Source organism: Balaenoptera acutorostrata, chromosome 2 (assembly GCF_949987535.1).
Source record: "Balaenoptera acutorostrata chromosome 2, mBalAcu1.1, whole genome shotgun sequence".
NCBI classification, from domain to species: Eukaryota; Metazoa; Chordata; class Mammalia; order Artiodactyla; family Balaenopteridae; genus Balaenoptera; species Balaenoptera acutorostrata.
In genome coordinates, this window is record NC_080065.1 from 184,238,320 (window position 1) to 184,263,722 (window position 25,403).

Below are 25,403 nucleotides of genomic sequence, written 5' to 3' on the forward strand. Positions count from 1 at the left end.
AAGGATGGATGAGTGATGGGCAGGTGGATGGAGGGATGAAGTAAATACAGCAAAATGTTAATTGTAGGATCCAAGCGGTAATCAGTCAGTGTCCACTGTCCAATTCTTTCAACTTTTCAGTACGGTTGAAGATTTTCTTAATAAAATCTTTTTCCTCTGGATTAAAGGTGAATTTTCACCTTTGATGTCAGGTGTTTTTGAACTTTGGAGAAACACGTTTTTGAGCAGATTCTGCCCAAAGAATGTGAGTGATCGCAGGGGCAGTAGTGGACACTACTGAGCACCAGCGTGCCAGGCCCGGCATAACAGGCATTGCTCATCACACACTGGAGGAGGCACGTGCCTACCTCAGGGCCTTTGCACTTGCTGTGCCCTCTGCCTGGGACGCGCTATCCCTACACTTCCTCGTGGCTGGCTCCTGTCCTCCATGCTCGGGTCTCAGCGTGAATGTCTCTTCCTAGAGACCTTCCTCAACCACGCCGGCCCCTTCCCACCCCCGACCCCTTGCACCCTCTACCACGCCCGTTTATTTCATGATACACATCACTGTCTGAAGCTAACTTCTTGATTGCCTTGCTCCTTCCTGGGAGAGCAGAGACCAGACTGTCTCGTTCACAGCCGCTTCCCCAGACCTAGCCTGCCTGCTGGCACACAGTAGGAGCATAGTAACTACAGGTCCAATGGAGCTGGGGCAGGGGAGGCTGGGATGGAGAGAAGGGGATGGACGGATGGGGGAGCAATCTCAGAGGGGGAAGGCAAGGATGAGGAGACCCCGCTATGGGAGGAAGTGGGGCTGGGACCCCTATCACTGAGACAGGGGCCCGGGAGGGACATCCTGGAGGTGGTTGGACAAGCAGGGCTGGGGACACGTGGGAGACGGCCTGTGGAGGTGGCAGCTGATGCCTAGAGCAGCGCTCAGCGCACAGCAGGTGCTCGCTGAGTCAGCGAATGAATGGATGAAGACACGGACACTGGGAAGCACTGCCCGGCCCACAGCGGGGCTTGGCTGGGCCCACGGGAGGAATCCACACCCGAGGTCTGATTCCCCGTCCCGGCCAGGTGGCTCCGAGTCCACAGCCACCAACCAGCTGGGGCTGCGGCGTAGTGAGTGGGGCCTCACCGCGGGAGGACTCGGGCCATGGTCTGGAACTTCAGAACAGATGGCAAGTCTCCAAAAAATGTGTGGGGATTAATACAAGGTATTTCCTTCCTCTTGCATATGTTTGCTCTTATGATTTTGCATTTATCACTTTGCACCCCGGAACGGTGAATGGAACCAGGTGAGGAATGAAAAATTTTCCCCAGTAAGCAACTTCCCAGATGATATTCTGTCTGTTCACTCATTCATTCATTCCTTCATTCATTCACTCGTAACAAACTCAGTGAGCATCCCTTAGGTATAGGGTCCTGTTTTACGGATAAAATACTCCAGAGGAAACTGGTTCCTTGCCTAATGTTTAATAAGAAGAGAGTTTAAACACCCAGGAAAGCACACAATAAAAGACAGCAATGTGTTACTATGCAGGTTAAACAAATCTTTTTTCGTTTATCCCTTAAGTCAGGGGTCAGCAAGCAGTTTCTGTGCAGGGCCAGAGGAGAGCCAGCAGAGGCCACCCAGGCGTCCTGGCGAGGGGAGTGACCTAAAGGTGGGTCTCACCCATGGTGGCCTGCTCCCAGGGGACACTGCACCATGTCTGGGGACATCTGTGGTCGTCACCACTGGGGGGCTCCTGGCATCCAGTGGGTGGGGCAGGGATGCTGCGCCACACCCCACAGCGCCCAGGACGCCCCCAGGGAATGACCCGGCCTGACATCAGCAGTGCCGGGGGAGACCTGGAGCAAATATAAAGATGTGTGGTACGGGGGGCAGAGCCTGCACATGCGGGTGCATTATACTATTCTCTAGGTGTTTAAAATATTTCATGATAAAAATACACTCACTCGTACTACCCTGTCTGCCTTGAATTCTGTTCGAGGTGCCCCGTGATACAAGGCTACGGCACACACACAGCCCCCCCTGCGCTGGGCTGGCGCCCCACTAGCTGAGTCTCCAACCCTCTCGACACCCCTGGGAGGTAATCACCATTGGACCCACTTCATAGCCAGGGAGGCTGAGGCCCAGAGGTCCGGCGAGTTCAAAGGCTGCAGCGTCACCATTCGCCGCACCGAGAGCCACGTCGCAGGCCTGAGGGGGAGGAAGGCTCTGGTGCCGTTTCCAGGTAAACCAGGGGTTGGAGCCACGGAGCTTGACCAAGGCTGCGTGGCCAGCAAGCCCCGGGGCCTGGGTGGGGTTCTCGGCCTCTGAGATCGACTGGGCTCCGGGGCAAGCCCCTTCCCCGCCCCCAGCTGCCCATCCAGCAGCTGGTGGAGAGATGCAGAGGCCCGGACAAGTGCCCTGTGTGCAAACACGCTCCCAGGAGGCCAGGCCTTCGGAGAGCCAGTTGTGCTGCCACACAGCTCTGGGCCCGTTCACCCAACAGCGCGGGGCTGGGGGCAGGGGGACAAATGGAAAGGGCCCCCTCTTAGCAAAGGTATCTCATCAACTCAAGCCATCAAGACACACGAGGTCCTGGCACCAGGAAATAAGGCCTCTTTTCTCACCATGAAGCAGTTGCCAGTCCCATTTCCCTCTTCACTCTGGCTCCTAGGGAGCTCAGAGTCAGACTGGCAGCCTTGCCCCCCAGCTCCCTGTCCCTAGAGGCAGGACAGCGCCAGCTCGCGAGGTGACACGGGGAGCTCCCCTCCTAGCCTGGCAGTTCAGGGGCAAGTCCCAACCTCCCCGAGCCTCAGTTTACCCACCTGCCAAACAGGTAAGAACAGTGCTGAGCTCCCAGGGTGTGGAGAGGAGTCTGAGGCACATAGAAAGCCGTCCCCAAACGCACCTTGTTAGTCTTCCCATCGTCACCCTCCCCCACCTTCTTCCGTTCATCACGCACGTTCAGTTGGCGAGTCTGGTGGGGACGGTCACGGGGGCGCAGGCAGGACCCGGTGGAAGCAGCACAGGACAGCTGGCACCACACGCACCCCTGCCGACCCGGGTGTGCAGCCACGCGAGGCCTGAGCTCCCCCTCAGCGAGCGTGGCCCACTTCACACCCTCCCATCTGGCTCCTGGCCTCGTGTCCCTTCACACCAACATCTCCAGGGAGCCACACAACCCTCGCCCTTGGAATAACATCCCCGCGTGCCTGGGTTCCTTTCCAGAGTCCTCTGTGTGGGGAGGGAGTTGTGGCTGCCCTCCAGGGCCACGGCCACCCCCCCTTCTCGGCAGACTCGGCGGCTGCGGGGAGCCAGCTGGGCGGCCTGAGCCCCGGGCAGGGCAGGCATCAGGGGAGCCGAGAGCAGCCTCCCGCCGGACGGTATGTGACAGGGCGCTGCAGGTCTGCTGGGGAACGCCCACCTGACACCCAGACAACCAGGTGCTGGGGACCCCTGCCTCACACCGTACACAGAAATCAACCCTGGACGGGGAAAGACTTAAAAGCAAAAGATAAAAACACTTTAGAAGTAAATCAAGGAGAAAATCTTTCTGTCCTGGGGCAGGTGGGGATTAATGTCTCCCGTGCAAAGTGTGAGCTAAGTGGAGCTCCAGGGGGTCCCCAGGGCCCCGTGTGCACCTGGGTCCCTGCAGACTCACTGAGCCCCCGAGGGCAACTCTCGGAGGTGCTCAGGCCACCAGGCCAAGCTGGGACCCGTCCGCACAGCTACCAGAAGCTTCCTCCTGAACCCTTTCTGGGGCTTTCCCTGACCCTCCGGGTGGAGCCGTGCTGCCGACTGTGTCCTACACCTGGCCTGGGGCCCTGCGGCCATCTGGTCACCTGTCCCCGCCTCCACTGGGCTCAAGGACAGAGTCGCTGCCAGGGCCGGCACCGGCCTGGCACAGAGCGCAGGCTCACCTCATGTTGGATGACCGACTTTCGCTCTGCCCTGGAGCACAGACGTGCCTGGCCGTGCGCAGCCTTCCGCCGGGCCCACACTAGCACCGCACCTCCTCCTCTGTGGATTTGGGTGCTGGGGTGAGGGAAGCCGCATCCGGTTCACACCCAGGTGGAGCTCGCCTTCCCCATGCCCATCCTGGGATCTCGGCAGTCCCGGCTCTACCCTCTCCTGGCGGCCTGGGTCTCTCCCTCCGGCACAACACACTGCGACCCCACCTTTGGTGCTCTCCTGACTCCACTGAGAGCTCCATGGGGCAGGCTTCCCCTCTCCAGCCCCCTCAGTGCCCCCGCATCAGCCCAGGGCTGGGCATGGACTGGACCTCAGTGAGTATCGGCTGAGCGAGAAACCCTGGATGGCTACCTGGAGGAGGCTGAGGACAAGCACCACCGAGAGCCTCAGAGAAGAGCAGTGGGGACGCAGCACTCACGAGTCTCAGACACGTTCCCCCGAGCTGGACATCAGACAAAGGGCTGAAGGCCCAGAACGGCCACAGCCCGTGGTGCTTCCAGCCCAGCCTGTCCTGAGTGATGCCCTACTTGTCTCTTCTATTCAGTGGGGGAAACTGGGCTCAGAGAAGGGGTATTTGGGTGTTTTGAGTCGAGACAGAAACCCAATTCACACTGCTTGGTGAAAAAAGATGTGTGGGGGGAGGAATATTTGTTAATGTAAGTCAAGGGCCAGCAAACTGCCCTGTGGACTCAACCCCCCACTGCAATTGTTATAAATAAAGTTTTATTGGCACATGGCCCCACCCACTCATTCACAATCATGGCAGCATCAGCTCCCACATAGACCACCCAACCCCTCACAGAGAAAGCTTGCAACCCAGCAAGACCAAGGAGGCTGGGCGATGGGCTTCAAGCCTCGCTGGGCTGGGGGCCCCGAGGACTCAGTCTCCCCATCTCAGCTCTGCTGCTGCCCCCCCGGCAGGCACCTGGGTGTGGGGTGGACCAGCCCCTCCATCCTCTTGCCCCACATGAAGTCCCAGAGCAGGGAGGCTCTGATGCAACCAGGCCTGGTCCCACTCACCCAGGGCCGAGGCACCCTGCCTGTGGGTTGGACAGGGGCTCACCAGGGGAAACCAGGTCGCCAGCGTCAGTGCTCGGGAAGGGGCCGGCAGGCAGGAGCCAGGTCGGAGGACAGTGGCCGGAGCGCGGTGGGGACAGTGCTCCCCTCACCCTGCAGGCACCTGGCGGAGGGTCATGCACTATCTCAGGACTGATGCTCGAGGTTTCTTGGCCCAGTTTGCCTCCCAGATGTATTTTTATTCTCCAGCAGCCCGGGCTGAGTGGCACACACCGCACTGGATTTCAGCAGACCGAGGGCACTGAGGGAGGCGGGGCCATGGCCGGAGGCCCCCTGGTTGCTCACGGGGGGGTACTGCCAGTTGGGGGGTGCTGCTCTCACAGTCCAGTTCTGGGCCCCATATCCCAGGGGCCACCAGACCCTATAGGCCAGACCAGGAGCCAGGCCCCTGATGGCCGGCTGGGCCCTGGGGGTGTCACAGGGGCTCCTGCACTTCGAGGCCCCTCTGAGCCAGGCATGGGGGAGCTGACTGCCCAGCTCCACCCAGTGAGACAAGGGCTACAAGCGCCCCGCTTTACAGATGAGAAAAGAGAGGTTCCAAGGCCACACGAGCGGCCTGATCCCACAGCCACAGCACGGGCCCATCCTGGGGGCGGCTCCTCCAGCCTGGCCCACAGCCTCACTGCAACCTCGAAACCTCGCGAGAGATGGAGCCGCGAGGTCTGGGGCTAAGCCGCCCTCAGATTCCTGACCCACAGAAAGTGTGAAATGATACAGGTTTATTACTATGTTAAGCCACGAAGTTCTGGGGTAATTTGTTACACGGCAATAACTAACCGATGCTACCTGGGTCTCAACATGGCCCCTGAGGCACAAACGGGAAGAGTGGATGGAGATGGGAGAGCTGTCCAGATGGAGGGCCCTCCCGGCCCGCACCTCCTCCTCCTCCCTCCCCCCACTGTGTTCCCCCTACGTGGCCCCCTCACTGCTCCTCACACACGCCAGGCACAGTCCTGCCCCAGGGCCTTTGTACGTGTTTCTCCTCTGCCTGAACACTCTTCCCCAGCTCACCATTCAGGCCTGGATCAAACGCCACCCCCTCAGAGAGGCCCTCCCTGACCACCGGCTGCAGCTGGCTCCCCACCCCACTCTCTGTCACTTATAAGTCTGCTTGGTTTAAACCTTCTTTTTTATAGTTTTGCTCCTCCGGTGGCTGCTCCCTTAGTAGCCATGAGCCCCGTGCGGGCAGCAATCACACCCTCCTGCACATCTACAGCCCAGGGAGCAGGTGCCTGGCACTTGGCAGGACCGCGGGCACCGGCACCACCCCCTTCTCCCTGGTGATGGCCCCAGGAGTCATGACGAGGTCTGGGGCCAGGGCGCCAGGGCTTGGCTCAGAGGGCACACAGGGGGCAGGAGCCCCAGGGCACAGGCTGCTTTGTGTGAGCCACCAGCTCCAACCCTCCAGTCACTCCAGAGACCAGCCAGGGCAGCAGGGACAAAGAGTTAATGCTGACCGAGTCTGTACCATGAGGCCAGGGCTGTTGATTTGTTTAATCTGCCCAATGGACCTGTAAGGCAGGTATTATGATTACCTCCACGTGACAGATGTGGAAGTTGAGGCTCGGAGAGACCAGGTCACTCGCCTGAGGTCACCCAGGATAGAGAGGGAACGGATGGACTTGATTCCAGACGGCAGGCTTCAGCCTGAGCAACGACTGCATCCAGGAAAGGATGCAGGAAAGGAAAGAGCCAGCTGAGAGCCAGCACAGCCTCCCAGGCAGCGGGAAGAGCCAGTGCAAAGGTCCTGGGGTAGGACCATGCCTGCAGAGCTGGAGGGGGGGCGGGGGGCGGTCGGCAAGACGCTGTGATGCCAGAGCAGAGTCAGCGACAAGAGGTGAGGGCAGGGAGGGGACAGGCCCTGACACCACTGTCACCACTGGACCCACGTGTGGTTGGTGATTAGGGTCCATCTCCAGCGCTTCCCAGACGGGGGGCTTCCTTGGAGGCAGGGCCAGGGTCTGTCTTGGCCCCCGCTATGACCAGAGGCCAGGCCACAAGGGCGCCCAGACAACTGGATAGGGGAAACACTGGGGTCCCACCCACAGCAACACAAAATTAACTCAAAACGCATCACAAACCTACACGAACGCAAGAGCTGAGACCATAAAACCCTTAGTATAAAACAGGTAAATCCTCATGACCTCGGGTCAGGTAGGGATTTCTTCGCTACAACAACCAAGGCACAGCAGCCGAAGAAAAAAGAGAGAAATGGAAGCTGGTCAAAACTGACACCACTAAGAAGATGAAAAGACAACCCACAGAATGGGAGGGAATGCTGTGGATCATCTATTGGAAGAGGGGCTCATGCCTAGAACACAGAAAGAACGCCTACAATTCAGTAATGAAAGGAAAACTAACCCAACTGGAAAATGAGCAAAGGACTTGAATAGACGTTTCTCCAAGAGGACACACAAACGTCCAACACGCACACGAAGAGATGTTCACCATCACTAACCGTCAGGGAAATGCACACCAAGACCACGGTGAGCCCCCCGCCCCCTGGTGAGGATGGGGGAGGGGAAGTGGCGCGGCCGCCGTGGGAACAGAGCGGCAGCTCCTCAGAAGGTTAAACGGAGTTTCCATCTGACCCAGCATCACCACGGCTGGGTGTCCACCCAAGAGAAATGAGAACACGTGTCCACACAAAGGCTGTACGTGAATGTTCTCAGCAGCACGAGTCACAGCATCCAAAAGGTGCAAACACCCCAAATGTCCATCGACGTATGATGGATAAACACACATGTCCTTCCACACATGGGAGCATCACTCAGCCATGAAAAGGGGTGAAGCCCCGACACCCGCTACAACGTGGATGGACCCCGAGAACACGATGCTCAGTGAGAGAAGCCAGACGCAGAAGGACACACAGGGTGTGATTCCATTTACATGAAATGTCCAAACAGGCAAATCCACAGACACAGAGAGTGGATTCGTGGTTGTCAGGGGCTGGTGAGGGGTATGGGGGTGACTGCTCATGGGGACAGGGCTTCCTTTTGGGGTGATGGGAATGTTCTAAAATCGATTGTGGTGATGGTCACATAACTCTGTGAATATAGTAAAAACCACTGAGTTGCACCCTTTAAATAGGTAAAACCATGTGGCATGTGAATTATATCTCAACAAAGCTGTTACCCAAAAAAGTGTTCAGAAAAAAGTCTAAGTGCAGAATGAGGTCTGCAGGCCGACCTCGCTTTACTGCACTGAGCAGATACTGAGTTTTTGACAAAATGAAGGTTTGTGGAAGTCTATCGGCGCCATTTTCCCAACAGCATTTGCTCCCTTCGTGTCTCTGAGTCACACTGTGTTATTTCTCACAACATTTCAAACTTTGTCCCTACTATTATATTGTTATGCTGATCTGTGGTCAGTGATCTTTTATGTTACTATCAAAAAAAAGATAACTACTTTCTGAAGGCTCAGGTGACCGTTAGCATATTTTAGCAATAAAGTATTTTTAAATTAAGGTATGTGCATTGTTTTTTAGACATAATGCTACTGTACACTTAATAATACTACAGTATAGTGTAAAGATAACTTTTTTTTTTTCTGGCCGCATGCGGCTTGTGGGATCTTCGTTCCCCAACCAGGGATCGAACCTGTGCCCCCGGCACTGGAAGCGCAGAGTCCTAACCACTCGGCCACCAGGGAATCCCCAAAGATAACTTTTATATCTGCTGGGAAACCAAAAATTCGTGTGACTTGCTTTACTGCGGTATTTGCTTTATTTCAGGGGTCTGGAAGCAAACCTGCAGTGTCTCCGAGGTCTGCTTGCATTTTACAAACACCACAGTAGGAAGTGTGTGACCAGGGCAGATGTGCACTGCGAGTGCCTCCCAAGGGGCTGGCAACAGAGGTCCCTGGGGTGGGTATGAGGGTGGGGCCAGGCCTGTATCTCGTGCCAGAAACACACAGCAGCTTTCCAAAGGAGGGAAAAGAAAAATCACGAGAAAGCTGAATTCTGGGGGGGGCGGTGGGGGGCACATGCAAAGGCCCTGTGGTGACAGGACACTCTCCAGGAACAGCAAAGAAAGGGTCTGTTGTGGCTAGAGGGGAGGGTGCAGCTGGGGGCCAAGCCCTGACCAGCAGCCCATGCTGCGCCCCCCCCCCCCATTTCACTGCACAGAGCAAGTGTTTCCACAGTGGTAAACAGGAAACCTTGCAAAGGACAGGGCCAGGGGTGGGGGTGGGGGGCAGGGTGTTAATCCAGAACTCACAGGCCCTAAGTGAAAGAAGGTTCCAGAACCTTCACCACTCATGCCACAGACACAGCCTAACACCCGTCTGGGCTGAGCACCGGCCTGCCACCAAAGTTCAGGGCCCGAGGCTCTGGGCAGAGACGGCCCTCGGGTCAGCAGACAATAACCACATGCAAGGTCTAAGGGGGGCGGACTCGGCCATGGAAATCGGGTGGGCTTCCTGGAGGAGCAGGCAGAGGACGGACTGTACAGGGGGGAGGAGGACCGAGGCAAGGAGGGTGGCTCCGGGGGTCACCAGGCACATTCTCAGTGGCTCCGCAGGTGGAAGGGTTCAGGCGGCTGGGTCAGGGTCACAGAGGGGCTGTCAGCCCAGGAAGGAGGCTTGTCCAGTCTCGGGCCCTTGGAGGGCCCCGCCGACCCCACGTCTCCAAATGCCGTGTGTGATCCTGGACTGAATCCAGGAGAGGGAAAAAAAGTTACCATACGGGACGGTTTGGGTTAATTCACAAAACTGTGAATCCCGACTGCGGGCCGCGCCGATGTTCCATTTCCTCCACGTGACCCCTGCCCTCAGCTCAGAGAGCGTCTTTGTTTATCGGACGTACAGCCCGTCCTCCGTCCTCCTTCCTTACAGATTCCACGTCTGCAAGTCCACCTACCGGCTGGAATTTATCTGTAACCCACACGCGCAGGGCTGCCACGCTCCTTCTCAGGCACACGCAGGGCAGCGAGGTCTCGGGTGCCCTACACACGTGCCCAGCGAGCCCGAGCCAGGCGACGCCCTGCCTGCTCGGTTCAGCTCTCAGACCACAGACAAGTGTACTTTCCGTGGTCTCTTTAGTGCCATGTTTTCTGCATTTTTGTGTTTTTGGTGAGTGATTCTGCATCTAAAACTGCCCCCCAGCGTAGAGCTGAAGTGCTTGCTGGCCGGTGTCCCAAGTGCAGGAGGGCAGTGACGTGCTCACGGGGACAGTACGTGTGTTAGATGAGCTTCGTTCAGGCAAGGGTTACAGGCCAGCCGTGAATGAATCAACAACTGGTATCAGACAAGGCGTCTTTAAACAGAAACGTACATCACACAAGGCTGCTGCATGGGGATCAGTTGTGACGATGGGGTGACAGAGGCGGAACCTGGCCCCGCGTGTCCTCCCTCCCTTGGCAGAGGGCGTGTGGGTCACCAGAGTGTCCCTGCAACTTTCCGCAGGCTTCAAAGGTTTCAAAATAAAACGTTAAAAAAATAATAATATCCTCAAAATGGAGGTAAAACCGCCGCCCGGTCGCCGCCGCCGCCGGGGGGAGGAGGGCCATGATCCAAAGGAACCAGAACAGTTGAGAAAACTGTTTATTGGTGGTCTGAGCTTTGAAACTACAGATGATAGCTTAAGAGAACATTTTGAGAAATGGGGCACACTTACAGACTGTGTGGTGATGAGAGACCCCCAAACAAAACGTTCCAGGGGCTTTGGTTTTGTGACTTACTCTTGTGTTGAAGAGGTGGATGCAGCAATGTGTGCTCGACCACACAAGGTTGATGGGCGTGTAGTGGAACCAAAGAGAGCTGTTTCTAGAGAGGATTCTGTAAAGCCTGGTGCCCATCTAACAGTGAAGAAAATTTTTGTTGGTGGTATTAAAGAAGATACAGAAGAATATAATTTGAGAGACTACTTTGAAAAGTATGGCAAGATTGAAACCATAGAAGTTATGGAAGACAGGCAGAGTGGAAAAAAGAGAGGATTTGCTTTTGTAACTTTTGATGATCATGATACAGTTGATAAAATTGTTGTTCAGAAATACCACACTATTAATGGGCATAATTGTGAAGTGAAAAAGGCCCTTTCTAAACAAGAAATGCAATCTGCTGGATCACAAAGAGGTCGTGGAGGTGGATCTGGCAACTTTATGGGTCGTGGAGGAAACTTTGGAGGTGGTGGAGGTAACTTTGGCCGTGGTGGAAACTTTGGTGGAAGAGGAGGCTATGGTGGTGGAGGTGGTGGCAGCAGAGGTAGTTATGGAGGAGGTGATGGTGGATATAACGGATTTGGAGGCGACGGTGGTAACTATGGCGGTGGTCCTGGTTACAGTAGTAGAGGAGGCTATGGTGGTGGTGGACCAGGATATGGAAACCAAGGTGGTGGATATGGTGGCGGTGGTGGAGGATATGATGGTTACAATGAAGGAGGAAATTTTGGAGGTAACTATGGTGGTGGTGGGAGCTATAATGATTTTGGAAATTATAGTGGACAACAGCAATCAAATTATGGACCCATGAAGGGGGGCAGTTTTGGTGGAAGAAGCTCGGGAAGTCCCTATGGTGGTGGTTATGGATCTGGTGGTGGAAGTGGTGGATATGGTAGCAGAAGGTTCTAAAAACTCAGAAGAAAAGGGCTACAGTTCTTAGCAGGAGAGAGAGCGAGGAGTTGTCAGGAAAGCTGCAGGTTACTTTGAGACAGTCGTCCCAAATGCATTAGAGGAACTGTAAAAATCTGCCACAGAAGGAACGATGATCCATAGTCAGAAAAGTTACTGCAGCTTAAACAGGAAACCCTTCTTGTTCAGGACTGTCCTAGCCACAGTTTGCAAAAAGTGCAGCTATTGATTAATGCAACGTAGTGTCAATTAGATGTACATTCCTGAGGTCTTTTATCTGTTGTAGCTTTGTCTTTTTCTTTTTCTTTTCATTACATCAGGTATATTGCCCTGTAAATTGTGGTAGTGGTACCAGGAATAAAAAAATAAGGAATTTTTAACTTTTCAATATTTGTGTAGTTCAGTTTTTCTACATTTTAGTACAGAAACTTTAACAAAATGCAGTTTTGAAGGTGTTTCCTTGTGAGTTAACAAGTAAAGAAGATCATTGTTAATTAATATTTTGTATGAATTTTGCTAAAGTTAACTGTAAAGAAACACCTGCTGACTTGCAGTTTAAGGGGATCTATTCTCCCCATTTCCAAACCATGAAATGAATGGGCTCTGACATGCGGAGAGAATAGATATTTGTATGTTTGCAATGTGTGTTTTAGATAATAGAATTGGGTATTTAAATTAGCATATTTGTGAATTTAATAGCATTAAGATTTACTTCAAATGAAAAATCTCAGAATTCAAAAAAAAAAAAAAATAATAATAATAATATATACGGAGACAGGTAAACATCCGGAACAATGGTCATTACCTCCGTAGAAACGGAGGGTCGAGACAAATAAATGCTCACTTTCCACTGACTGCAGGTCTGGGCTGCTGCTTTTTTCCAGTAAGCATGTTATTATTTGTAGCTGAAGGCATGCCTTTCGCACGAAGACAGAGGCAGATGAGGGGAACCGAACAGAAAGCCCAGAAATAGACCAGCTACACGCAAGAATCTGGTCTGTAATCAAGGTGGCATCTGAAATCTGTGAGGAAAGCAGATTATCCAGGAAGTGGGGCTGGGCTGACCCTGAGCCACCTGGGAAGACTTGGCTCAATTAAACCCTTGTACATCTTATGCCAGGATAAATGCCAAATATAACAAGAATTTAAATGTAAAGAAAAAAATAAGTAAAATTATAGAAGTACTAGAAGAATTTAACTGTAACCTCAGAACAGAGGACACATTTCCATCATGACACCAAACTGGGAAACCATAAAAAGAGACTGACAGGGACTTCCCTGGTGGCGCAGTGGTTAAGAATCCACCTGCCGATGCACGGGACCCAGGTTCGAACCCTGGTCCAGGAAGATCCCACATGCCACGGAGCAGCTAAGCCCGTGCGCCACAACTACTGAGCCTGCGCACTAGAGCCTGAGAGCCACAACTACTGAGCCCACGCACCACAACTACTGAAGCCCACGTGCCTAGAGCCCGTGCTCTGCAACAAGAGATGCCACTACAATGAGAAGCCTGTGCACCACAATGAAGAGTAGCCCTCGCTTGCTACAACTAGAGAAAGCCCACACGTAGCAACGAAGACCCAACACAGCCAAAAATAAATTAAATAAATAAGTAAATAGAAGATACTATGTAAAAAACAAAAAGAGAGAGAGGCTGATAAATGGGACCACATGAAAACAAAAACACCTGCCTGGCATTGATAATCATCTTAAGAGAAGATGGGGAAAAGCTACTTAAACTTACTTGTATCGTGGATTTAAAAAAAAAAAATCTTCCATAATATATAAAGAGCTCCCACAGATCAATAAGAAAAAGACTGGTAAGTAATTTGAAAATGGGAAAGATACAATCAGTATACAGCTTCCAGAAAATGAATAAGAGTCCTGAGATGTGTAGGATTAAATGCAGGAATGGGGTGAGTGGTGAAAAGGGGTCTGTGAGTGTGGAATCAAGACAAGACAGAGGGGCTTCCCTGGTGGCGCAGTGGTTGAGAATCTGCCTGCCAATGCAGGGGACACGGGTTCGAGCCCTGGTCTGGGAAGATCCCACATGCCGCGGAGCAACTAAGCCCGTGAGCCACAATTACTGAGCCTGCGCGTCTGGAGCCTGTGCTCCGCAACAAGAGAGGCCGCGACAGTGAGAGGCCCGCGCACCGCAATGAAGAGTGGCCCCCGCCTGCCGCAACTGGAGAAAGCCCTCGCACAGAAACGAAGACCCAACACAGCCATAAATAAATAAATAAATAAATTAATTAATTAATTAAAAAAAAAAAAAAAAAAGACAAGACAGAGTGGAGACCTGAATGCTTGTGGGGGCAAAGGCACCAAGGACTCCCTGGTGGTCGATGCTCCATTTACCAGCTCTGACAAAGTGCAGGATGCTGTCAAGGTGAGGCAGTCCAGTGCCACTGGACTGCCGTGTGACCTGGGCGGGCAAGTCTCTGCTCCCTTTGCTGGGATACATTTTTAATAAAACAAAGATGAAACATTAAAAGGAAAAAATACATGAAGACATTTCCCTCTGATTCACGTTTCCCTCTGATTCACGTTATGATAAATACAAGCTGCAACTATGCCCAGACCTCCCTTTGTGCCGTAAGTTTGGCAAAGATGGAAGAAATGGGCGAGGCACGGAGCTCTCACCCTTGCTGGAGGGAACTCAGAACGGTTCACCTTGGGTTCATCACGTGCATCTTATGATGCTCTGACATCTCGGGGGCCTTGCAGACCTGGGGACTGTCCCTCCTGGAGCCAGCCAACCCCTAGATCACAAACCACCTGCCTGTGAGCACATCTCTGCTGTGCCAACCAAGCCACTACGGGCCACACCCTCAGCACTCCTCATCCTGCTCACACGCAAGCCCAGGGGCACCGCCTCAACCGCCCCCAGCCAGAGCCCATGCCAGCCCACAGCCGCCGCCATCGAACGAGCCGATCCCAAGCTGGCTCAGGGTGCCAACGGTGCCCGTCCCTCCCATCCTGCGGAAACCCCAGGAAAGACCCATGCTTTCTCTGCGTCCAACCTGGCTTGCAGAGACGCCTCCATTCCCCACAAGCTAAGCCCCGTCCTGGACGGTTCGCATGAGCTGGCTCATCTAATCCTCATGGGATCCCCGAGAGGAAGGCGTGCCTGGATGCCGCTTCACCAATGCGCTTCCCGTGGCTGCTGGGACCCTGCACCCTGCCTCTTCTCCACCTGCGCCCGCCCCCTTGGTCACCTCCCCTCGTCACACGCTGTAAAGGCCATGTCCTGCCAGGGGCGCTAAGACGTGTCCCTCTCCATGGACCCATCGGCTGCCCGGTCATCGCTCTGCACGAGGAGGCCCTTTCCCTGCCTCGTCCCCGCCTCCTCGCCCCATGGCCGTCTGCCCAACCACCCCCTGGGCTCCAGACTCGGTCCTCTGCCCCCCACGTCTCCACGTCTCATACTCGCACTGCGCCCGACCGTCCCCCATCTCAGCCGAGGCAGCTTGTCCTTCCAGGGTCTCAGACCCCAACCTGGGAGTCACCCTCTACTCCTCTCCCCTCCCCCGCCACACTCAACCCCTCAGTAAGTCCGGTCGGTCGACTCGGCTTCTAAAATCTACTCTGCATCTCTCCTTCCTCCTGCCTCCACCCGAGCCCAAGTCCCAGCATCACCACCTGGACCAGCACAGTCCCCTCCACCCTGGTCCCCAGCTCCCAGCCTCCCTCCCCACAGTCCTTCCCCAATAGTGGCCAGAAGTAGCTCATAAGCACCTGAGTCAGGCCCCACCCCTCCTCTGCCCACAGCCCTCCAGGGATCCCTCCTCCCTCGGGGTAAAAGCCCAAGTCCTCCCTGCGGCCCACAAGGTCCTGCCCGACCTGCCCCGTCCCCTCCCTGCCCCCCCCCTCGCTCACTCTGCTCCATCCACATGGGCCTCCTTACTGTTCCTGCAACAACCCAGGCACAGTCCTGCCCCAGGGCCTTTGCACGGACTGTGCCCTCTGCCTGGGAGCCTCTCCCCAAACCCCCTCAGTGCACATCCCCTCCTTCCTGCAGATCTCTGCTCAGATGTCGCCCGTCGCCCCTCCTGAGTACCTGGCCTCTATCAGCTCCCCCCACGCCCGTTTTTCTCTCCCCTTCTCTGCTCTGCTCTTCCCTGCGGCACTCGCCTCCCCTGCCATGTTACACCTCTCTCTCCTTTCTTCATTTACTGTTTGCACACACCCCACCCGCACCCCCGGCATGCACACAAGGACCGTGCCCATCTCATTCGGGCCTCCCCAGCACCTGGCCCGAGCAGTCTTCAGCAGCATCTGCTCACAAACACCTGACCTGTACCCCACAGCCCGAAACCTTCAACGGCAACCCCATGCCCCCAGGATAACGGCCCATATGTGTCCATGACATGCGCATGATCGAGAGAGAAGAGCAACTGGGGCAGATGCTGGGGTCCCTTTCCTCAGTCAGAGCCAGAGGCCAGGTCTCCAAATGCCTTTCCACTGGCTCAGGCACTTGGGGCCCCTCAGGCTGGACCCCTATCCCCTCCATGGGGCCTGGTGGCACCTAGTACAGGGGTCCCGAGGCTAATCCCCAGGTCAGTAATCCCCCCACGTGGGCAGTCCCCACTGTCCAGCTGGCAGCAGCCAGGAAATCCCCAGCGGGGTCCCGACCTGCCCTGTCACACGTGGTGCCACGCGGCTTAGTGGGGACAGCGGGAACAGGAGGGCCCGGGGCCTGGCCACCAGGCTGGTAAATGCCCGGGCCACACGGCTGTCACCTAACGAGCACCGCCGGGGGTGCCGGTCTCACCTCTCCATGCCCCGCCGAATCCCTGGGACCCCTGCCCTCATTCTGAGAGGCGGAGGCAGGCACACTGTCCTCAGCCCAGGCAGGGCTGAGCCTGGTCAAGCCCCAGGCCGCCCTGCCCAGGATCCCGTGGGAATCCACCAGCCTTGGGGGCCCCAAGCAGCCCCCCAGAGCTGCTCCTCACCCATCAGCACAAGCCTGCCAGGGCCTGGACCCCCAGACCTGCTCCTCCTTGGGCCTCGCCAACCGCCCTCCCCCCACCAACTCCAGGGTGCAGGCCTCCCTCCCCTCCCTCCCCCACCACGAGACCACCGTCCAGGCCCCCAGCCCCACTCACCTGGACGCCCACCCCCGCAGCCCCTCCCCACCACGCAGGCAGAGGGCTCTCGCTCTGTAAAATGTGACTCTCTGCCCTGCTTAAACCCACCAGCACCACCGACTGGCCTCAGACCAGAACCCGAGCAGGGCCAGGCCCCCCACCCCTTCCCTTCTGAGGAATGAATCACGCTCATTCCTGCCTCAGGGCCTTTGCACTGCTGATCCCTCTGCTTGAATGCTCAACCGCGGCTGCTATGTCTCACTTGGGTCACCTGCTCCCCTGACCACCTGGCAGCAGCAGGCCCTGGTCACCCCCTGGGGCCACGGCGCCCGTTTCACTGCCCTGGCAGCTCCCCATGGGCCGGCGTGGTCTGACTTAGGGGTCGGCAAGCGTTCTCCGTAGAGGACCAGCCAGTGAGTGTCTCCGACTTTGCAGGCCACGGGTCTCTGTCTCAACTCTCAGCTCTGCCGCCGTAGCTAGACAGCCCCGTGGACCACAGGCGATTGACAGGGAGTGGCGAAGCGCCAGGAAGACGTGACAGACAAAAACCGGCGGGCGGGATGGACCCGGGGCCTCAGTCTGCAACCGCTGGCCTCACCTATTTACTAGCTCGCCATCGCATCCTGACCCGCACCAATCTGAAGGTGAGGGAGCCCAGGCGCCGGACACCCGCCCCCCCAGCAGGTGCTCCATAACGTCCAACAGGCCCTGCCCAAGGGCAAAGCAACAGGTGATCGCACGTCCCCGTGAGCCGAGTCAGATGGCAGCCCCGCCTGCCCAGGCTCTGGGGGAAGCGGTCCCTCGAGCTGGCACCCATGTGGGGCCGGCCAGGCCAGCACCCTTCCAGGGCTCTACAAGCCAATCGACCTGATCCGGCTCCATGAGAAAGGCACAGTCATCACACCCATTTCACAGATGGAGACACCGAGGCAGAGGACCCCCTGGCTGGCAACGGCGGTCCGGCTCCCAAGGCCTCTCCACGGAGAGGACCAGGCTGCCGGCCCAAGCACTGGACATGGCCTCACTACAAAGTGGCCAGGGCGGGATTAGAACCGGAGCCTTCTGCCTCCAAAGGCCATTGTTGACTCCCAACGAGCAGACGAGGGACGCTGCTGCCCGCGGTTACAATCCGCCCACAGCTACAGAGGAGGCCCCTGGTGATGAGGCCCCACCCCCAGCCATGCTGGCCCCACGCTGCTTTTCGAGCACATGAGGCCTTTTGCTTGGGCCCTGCTGGCTTCCTGCGCCTCCCTCAGGCCTCCCTCAAATGTCATGGGAAGCCTCGTTGAGAGGACACAGTAGAGCAAGAACTTGAAAGGACTAAGGAAGCAAATGACAGGGATACGGAGGATGAGCATCCCAGGCAGAGGGCACAGTGGGTCAGGACCAGGCCTGGCGAGCTGGAGGAACCGCGAGGAGGTCAATGTGTCCGGAACAGAGTGAGCGAGGGGGAGACAGGGAGGAGGGGAGGGCAGGGAGGGGACAGGGCAGGTCGCGCATGGCCTTGTGGGCCGCAGGGAGGACTTGGGCTTTTACACCCAGGAGGTGGGACCCTGGAGGGCTGTGGGCAGAGGAGGAGCGGGGCCTGAGTCAGCTTTTAGTGGGAGCCTTCTGGAGTGAGCGGGAGGGAGCACAGGAAGAGACAGGGGGCCAGGCCAGCCATGGATGATGGGACTGAACCAGGTGGTGGCAGAGGAGTGGGGAGCAAATGGGTGGATTTTCGGTCCACTTTGAAGACAAAGCCGACATAATTTGCCACCAGGTTAGACGTGGGAGGGGCCAGGGGTCAGCGGGGAATGCAGCTGACTATTCTGAGAGATCACAGAAGCAGGAAGGACAGGAGGGAAACTGCTCAGAAACACCAGGCCACAGTGCAGGCCAAAGCCCACAGGGGCCCCGTGAATGTGCCCAAGAGCCCAGCCTTTCTGAGATCCTCCACAGAACCAGGCACTCCACAGAGTCCCCAAAAGCCAGCAGAGAACACCATCGGGCCTTCCCTGGACCGGGGCTCAGGAGCCCGGGAGTTTAAAGTAACCGGATTCTAAAACACCACCGATACATTTCACCTCCCATCAGATTGGCCAAAATGACCGAGGCCGATAACATCCGGAGCTGGCAATGCTGTGAGGAGACAGACAGTCTCTCTTGGCTCCTGCCGGACCTTTCCAGAAAGCCAGGGGGCATCAATCTGGTTGCGCCTGACCCAGCGGTTCCAAGGCGGGGACTCCAACCACTAGAACTGAGAGCACCACGGCTACAGGCCCACGTTCAAAGATGTTTACTGCAGCATCGCTTGTGACAGCAAAAGGCGGCTCCAGAAACCACTGGATCGTCCCTCAGCAGGAAGCTCGTGCCTAAAGGGGGTGGGCTGTCACTAAAGTTCACCAAGCGCCCTCCACCTGCTGACACACTAACTCAGGTAAAGCTGGCAGTGTGGCCCCATTTTACAGATGGAGACACTGAGGCTCAGAGAGATCAAAGCATTTGCCCTGGGAGGTCACACAGAAATTGAGTGGAACCCAGGCAGGATAAGGGGTTTCCACCTTCTCAATCACAGCACCATATTCTCTCTCTCTGAAGAAAAGAATTGATACCAACGTGGGGAAAAAAAGCCGTATTATGGATAAAAAGCAAGCAAGTTACAGAATGATGGGTGAAGTACGGCAGCCCTCACCCTGGGTGACTGTGTCTTCAGGGGACACTGGGTGATGTTCAGGGACATCTGTGGTTGTCAGGACTGGGGGGGCTCCTGGCATCAAGTGGGTGGGGGCAGGGATGCCGCTGGACCCCACAGTGCCCAGGACGGCGCCCACAACAAAGAACTTTCCAGCCCCAAACTAGCGCTGAGGCATCGAGACTCTGGCATCGTACGAACCCCCTGGAGAGCAAGCAGACCCATCTGTGTGTTTACGCATCTGTTCGAGCAGCAGGAAAGGCATGGACAGTTGTTCCCCAAACTTAAGAGAAACGGGTTCGGCGGAGGACAGACAGCTATTAGCCCTAAAGTGAGTGAAATAAGTGATCAGCTGTGGGAACCGGATTTCTGCGGGTTTGGGGACAGGAGCAGGGATGGCCCCTTATGGGCCAGGTCCCTGTGCTCAGACCCAACCACAGCCGGGGCCTGAGACTTTATCTGCCCCCATCAGATCACCTAGCCCCTGATAAGACAAGTGTATGCTGTGTGGCTTTCCTGTGGGCACTGCATCCTAGGCTATTGTGTCTCTGCCCAGCACAGGGCAGAGGGCTGCTGAAGGAGGTCAGGGGGCTGAGAAAGGACTTCAGCCGGGTCCCTCTGCCATGTCTGGGGCTGGCCAGGCAGGGCATCGCCGCCAGCAAAGACCGGGAGCCAGAGGGCCGGATGGTTGGAGCTGAACCAGGGTAACCCACCAAGCAGCTCCAGATGGCAGCAGGAAAGGAAGCGGTGGGAGTCCTCTGGAGCCCGGGGGAGCTCGCTCGCTCTGGCTCTTCCTCCAGACATTTCTCCCAACTCCCAGGCAGCACAGCATCTGCCTGCCTGCCAAGGAAGCTTCGGGAGGCCCGGGGGAGAAGGAGGATGGATGCCCCTGTGGGTGTCTACAGGGGACTCGCCAGAGAGGGCTGCCTGGAACAGAGAACTCTGCGGATCCAGAAACTTCCTATTTGGGAGCCTGCAACCTCGACCAAGAAGGAACCAGGCAGTGGCTGGGCTCTGCACACCGCCCCAGGGAAAGGCAGACCGTGGGCCCACAGGGCTGGGCGAGGCTGCCTCCTTCCCCAAACCTGCTCTGCTAGAGGGCCAGGGAGGCATGCCAAGGAGAGGAGCTCAAGAAAGCAGTGCCCCTACAGAGCTACGGCAGCCCCCCAACATCCAGGGAAAAGGCTGCAGGGGGCCTTCTCCTCCCCCACCTGCTTGCCAAGCCCTGGCACTGAAGGTGCCTGGAGATGTCATCCCCCTACCTACCTCCGGTTACAGGAGGTAAACTGAGACCCAGAAAGGGAAGGAATGGCCAGTGGACTAGAAACCAGGTCTGGTGAATTCCACAAAACTGAGGTAGTCAGGAGGCTGACCCAGCTGGCCTCGGAGACCCCCCACTTCCGCCACAGCAGCCCCTGCCCTTAACGACCAGTAGGATGTGCCCACAGGGTGACGGCTTGCAGGGGAACGGGTGAGGCCCGGAAGCTGATACCAGCAAAGTGGACGGCCCCGAGCAGTGGGTCCAGACGGTGGGGGGGGAGGGGGGGGGAACATGTGGGACAGCGTCACCCCTTGGAGGCAGGGCCCCCCACCGGAACGGGGGTACTCCACTATCCCACATGCAGAGCAGCCCCCTGACAACAAGACTGGATGGGACGTCGTCCCCAAGCGCCCTCAGCAGGAGGCAGTGCACCCACCTACCGCGCGTCCTAAATAGGGGTCGCATCCCTCCCAGAGGTGAAGACCCATCTTCCCCGCATGCCTCCAACGGGGTCTGCTCCACCCACAGCCTCCCAGAATGGGGCCCTGCGCCCACCCCCGCTCCCAGACAGGCGGCTCCCCCAAGAACCCCGGGAATGGGCGGCGCCACCCCGACCCCAGGGCGGGGCGTCTCGGGCCCCGCGGAGCGTCCCCCGGCCCCGGAGTGGGGCGTTCCATCCCCCCCGCGAGCGCCCCCGAGTGGAACGTTCCGGCCTCCCCGCTGCGGGTCCCGACGCCCCTCCGGCGCTCGGATGGGTCCACTGGGCCTCGGCAGGGGGGGGCAGGCGGGTCCATTCGGGGAGCGGGGAGAGAAGGAGGAAGGTCCGGAACCGTTACCTGCTGCCGCACTGCTCTCTGCCGCCCAGGCCGCCTCCGAGGTCACGGCCCCCGCCTCGGCGCTCTCCGCCTCGTCCGGCACCTCCAGCTCCATGGCCGCGCGCGGACCTGCCGGCGGGCGGGCGGGCGGCCGGAGGCTGCTACCCGAGCTGCGGCCGCCGCCGCCGCTGAACAACAACCGCCACCGGCTGGAGATCTGAGGGAGGGGGCCGGGCCCAGGGAGTGAGGGGCGGGCCCGGGGCGGGGCCAGGCGCTGCGCCATCGCGCACCGCGCGCACCGCCAATCGGAGCTCGGGGGCGGGGCCTGCGTGCGTCCCGGGCCCCGGGAGCGCCGCGAGCGCCCTCACGTGCCCAGGGGGTGGAAGGGCAGCGCCATTCCTGTCAATATTACTGTAGTACGTAAGAGCGTTATTATACATAACGAGCATAAATAATAATTACAGTTAAAAATTGTCATCATATTAAAAATAAAATTTATATTACATATGATTGTTTGATGTAAATAATAGTTACGTAATAATAAGAAAAAAATTTTTATCATTATGCACAATATACAAATTATATGTGATATTGTCATGATACATTAACGTGACTATTAAACAAACAGTAATATGGTTTTGTAATAAGTAATATTAATATGTAACGTAAAAATATTATTTATGATATATAACGTAGTAAAAATTAGTTATATGTAACAATAATATCCTTAAATGCCAAGCTTAGTGCTAAAGCCTTTATATGCAATACCTCCATAAGTTAGGGACCTGCTTTTTGTTTCCTTTTTTTTTAAGTACTACCATATTCTCAATACCAAACGCAGAACATTACACCTAGAAGACAATAAATATTTGATAATATTGATCAACCGGATGGAAACTATTATCATCCCCATTTTACACATGAGAAAACAGGAGCGCAGAGAGCTGAAGCCACGTGTTTGGTATCACACAAAGGACCGTGCTGTGAAGCGTCCCCTTTACTTATTGTATTAAGAATAATAATATTATTTAAGTCTAATGGTGAACTCACCAACGACATGGTTAGGCAGTCATTCATTCTGAGGTCATGGTTTGGGGAGTAATAAATGTTGCTATTAGTAGTTTTATTCATTATTAATGATTTCTGCTGGGAGGCAGGTGGGGGAGTCCAGACGCTCAGCTGGTGTGGGTGAAGCTGGGCTGTTTTCACCCAGGCCTGTCCGACTCCAGACACGTGACCCCTCTTCATTGTCAGGGTGCTGGCGAGGTCAGCGGGAGGCCGACAAGGCTGGGCTTAGGGGTGCTTGGTGGTGGATAAGGGGGAATCAGCAAGATGGAGCAGGCCTCGGTCTGACCCAGGGCTTAGAAAGATGCTCCTGAAATGTTCTCCATCAAAACAAGGAGACAAATCAAGAAAAAGGAAGACGCAGAGAACAGGACCCAGGATGAGGTGGAGGGATCCCCTAGGTTAGCTGTGTCCTGTTAGAATTAAGCCTACCCAGAGAGGAGGAGTCAAACAGCTCCAGGGAATCAACAGATGATGGATAAACACAATGTGGTCCATTCATACAATGGGATATGATCCCGCCTTAAAAAGAAGGGAATTCTGACACACGCTGCAACGTACGTGAACCTGGAGGACGTGATGCTCAGTGAGAGAATCCAGACACAGAAGGACAAGTACTGTCTGATCCCACTCACAGGAGGTCCCTAGAGGACTCAAATCCATAGAGACAGGAAGTAGATGGTGGGGACCACGGGGTTGGGGAGGGGCTGGGGAGTCAGTGTTTCCTGGGGACGGAGCTTCAGTTTGGGAAGATGAGAAAGTTCTGGAGATGGGTGGAGGGGATGGATGCACGACAATGAGAATGTGCTTAATGCCACTGAGCTGTGCACTTAAAAATGGTTAAGACGGTAAATTTTATGTTATGTGTATTTTGCCACCATTTTTTAAAAAGGCTCCAGAAGTTCTCTGGACACACGCCATGGATAGAACTCCTGATTCATTTTGAATCTGTCTCCAGAGAAGATCTGCATCAGTGATCCTCAGAGCGAGGTGCCTGGACTTGCCCCCATCAGCATCAACCAGGAGCTTGTTAGAAATGTAGGTTCTCGGGCCCCAGCCCAGCCCTCCTGCATCAGAAACTCCAGGGGCGGGGACCCACAGTCTGTCTTTCAATGAGCCTCCCAAGGCAATTCAGATGCCTGATAGAGTTTGAGAACCACTGGCTCAGACAACTGGGAATGGAGAGGAGGGGCCGGGATCCCGTGGGGTAGCGGCTTTTGCTCCTCTTGCTTCATCCCCCCAAGTGCCTGCTCGATATTCCCATTTTGCAGGATGGAAAAGTGAGGCTGCCCAGCTGGGGCTGGTTGCCTGGTTTCGGGCACCCCCTCGTGGCTATCGTGGTTATTTCTGTCAGCACTGGGTCCTGCAGGTAAGAGGGACTTTATGAGTCTTCCACCCCCTCCCCATATTCCATTCATTCATTCCACAAATATTTATTGAGCACCTACTGTATACCAGACACTGTTCTAGGCCAGGAGGATACACAAATAAGCAGGACCAAATCCCCGACCTCAGTGAAGAGACATCTACGGAATTCCCTGGTGGTCCTGTGGTTAGGACTCCACGTTCTCACTGCCGAGGGTCCGATCCCTGGTTGGGAACTAAAATCCCACAAGCTGCATGGCGTGGCCAAAAAAAAGAGAGAGAGAGAGAGAGAGAGAGACATCTAGAAGACAAACAAACAAGCAAACAAGACACAAGGCGTTTCAGCTGCTAATAAATACTTTGAAACTAATACAGATGTGATACAATGGCAACAGAATGTGATTGCAAAAGGCTCCACAGCTAATACGTATTAAGCTCCTATTCCAGTGTTTTCTGATAGAACTACAAGGCAAGCCCATTTCAGTTTAACTTTTTTTTTTTTTAATTTATTTTATTTTATTTTATTTTATTTTTATTTATGGCTGTGTTGGGTCTTCATTTCTGTGCGAGGGCTTTCTCCAGTTGCGGCAAGTGGGGGCCACTCTTCATCGCGGTGCGCGGGCCTCTCACTATCGCGGCCCCTCCCATTGCAGAGCACAGGCTCCAGACGCGCAGGCTCAGCAATTGTGGCTCACGGGCTTAGTCGCTCCGTGGCATGTGGGATCTTCCCAGACCAGGGCTCGAACCCGTGTCTCCTGCATTGGCAGGCAGATTCTCAACCACTGCGCCACCAGGGAAGCCCTCAGTTTAACTTTTTAAATATCATTTAAAATTTTCTAGCAACCACATTAAAAAAAAATTAAAAAACCAAAAGCAGGTGAGATAACTTTTAACACTATATTTCTTTGAATGCAATACATTCAAAACTATTATCATTTCTACAGGGAATCGATAGGTAAAACCAATGAGCTATTTTACATGCTTTTCTGCACAGCTGCTCTTCCTAATCCAATGTGTATTTTACCTGCATGTCATTCATTCAGACCAGGCACCTGTGGGTCGCAGCTGGAAGGTGCAACTTTACTGTGTGCCCAGCAGAGTTCTCAGCACTTTATGGACGGACGTTCATTCACTTTACTGTAGGAAACAACCCTAGGAGCAGACGCCAGTGTTGTTCCCATTTTTAAATTTTATTTTAGTTTTCATTTTATTATTATTATTATTTTCTTTTTTTTTTTTTTGGCCACGCCGCGCGGCATGTGGAATCTTAGTTCCCCAACCGGGGATCGAACCTGCGACCCCAACACTGGAAGCGTGGAGTCTTAACCACCGGACCGCCAGGGACGTCCCCGTTGTTCCCATTTTTTTAGATAAGGAAACTGGGGGGCCGGTGACTTGCCCAAAGCTGCCCAGCTGGGAAGTGATAGAAAATTCTCAGTGTGGGAATCCGGCCGGTCACTTGGTGGCACAGAAGCAGAATTTGCGCTCAGATCTGCGGGGAGGGAAGGAGCAGCCCTGCCACAAGCGGTGGGACGCTGTGCCTG

General features: G+C 55.5%; 2 protein-coding genes across 4 annotated transcripts in view; one reads left to right on the forward strand and one right to left on the reverse strand.

Moving 5' to 3' along the window:
* PIP5K1C (phosphatidylinositol-4-phosphate 5-kinase type 1 gamma) overlaps positions 1–21,671 on the reverse strand; it is a 61,981-nt gene extending 40,310 nt beyond the window's left edge. For 2 of the 3 annotated variants that reach the window (XM_057540121.1, XM_057540120.1), the window contains exon 1: positions 21,451–21,671. In XM_057540121.1, coding sequence (XP_057396104.1) covers positions 21,451–21,544 — 94 coding nt within the window. In that variant the 5' untranslated portion in view covers positions 21,545–21,671. The remainder of the gene's footprint in view (positions 1–21,450) is intronic. The other variant, XM_057540122.1, reaches the window with a different exon arrangement.
* LOC130704564 (heterogeneous nuclear ribonucleoprotein A3-like) lies at positions 10,477–11,977 on the forward strand. The gene has a single exon (XM_057540123.1). It carries the CDS (start codon positions 10,477–10,479, stop codon positions 11,587–11,589), a length of 1,113 nt encoding a protein of 370 aa, XP_057396106.1. The 3' UTR covers positions 11,590–11,977.
* Positions 21,672–25,403: the final 3,732 nt, after the last annotated feature.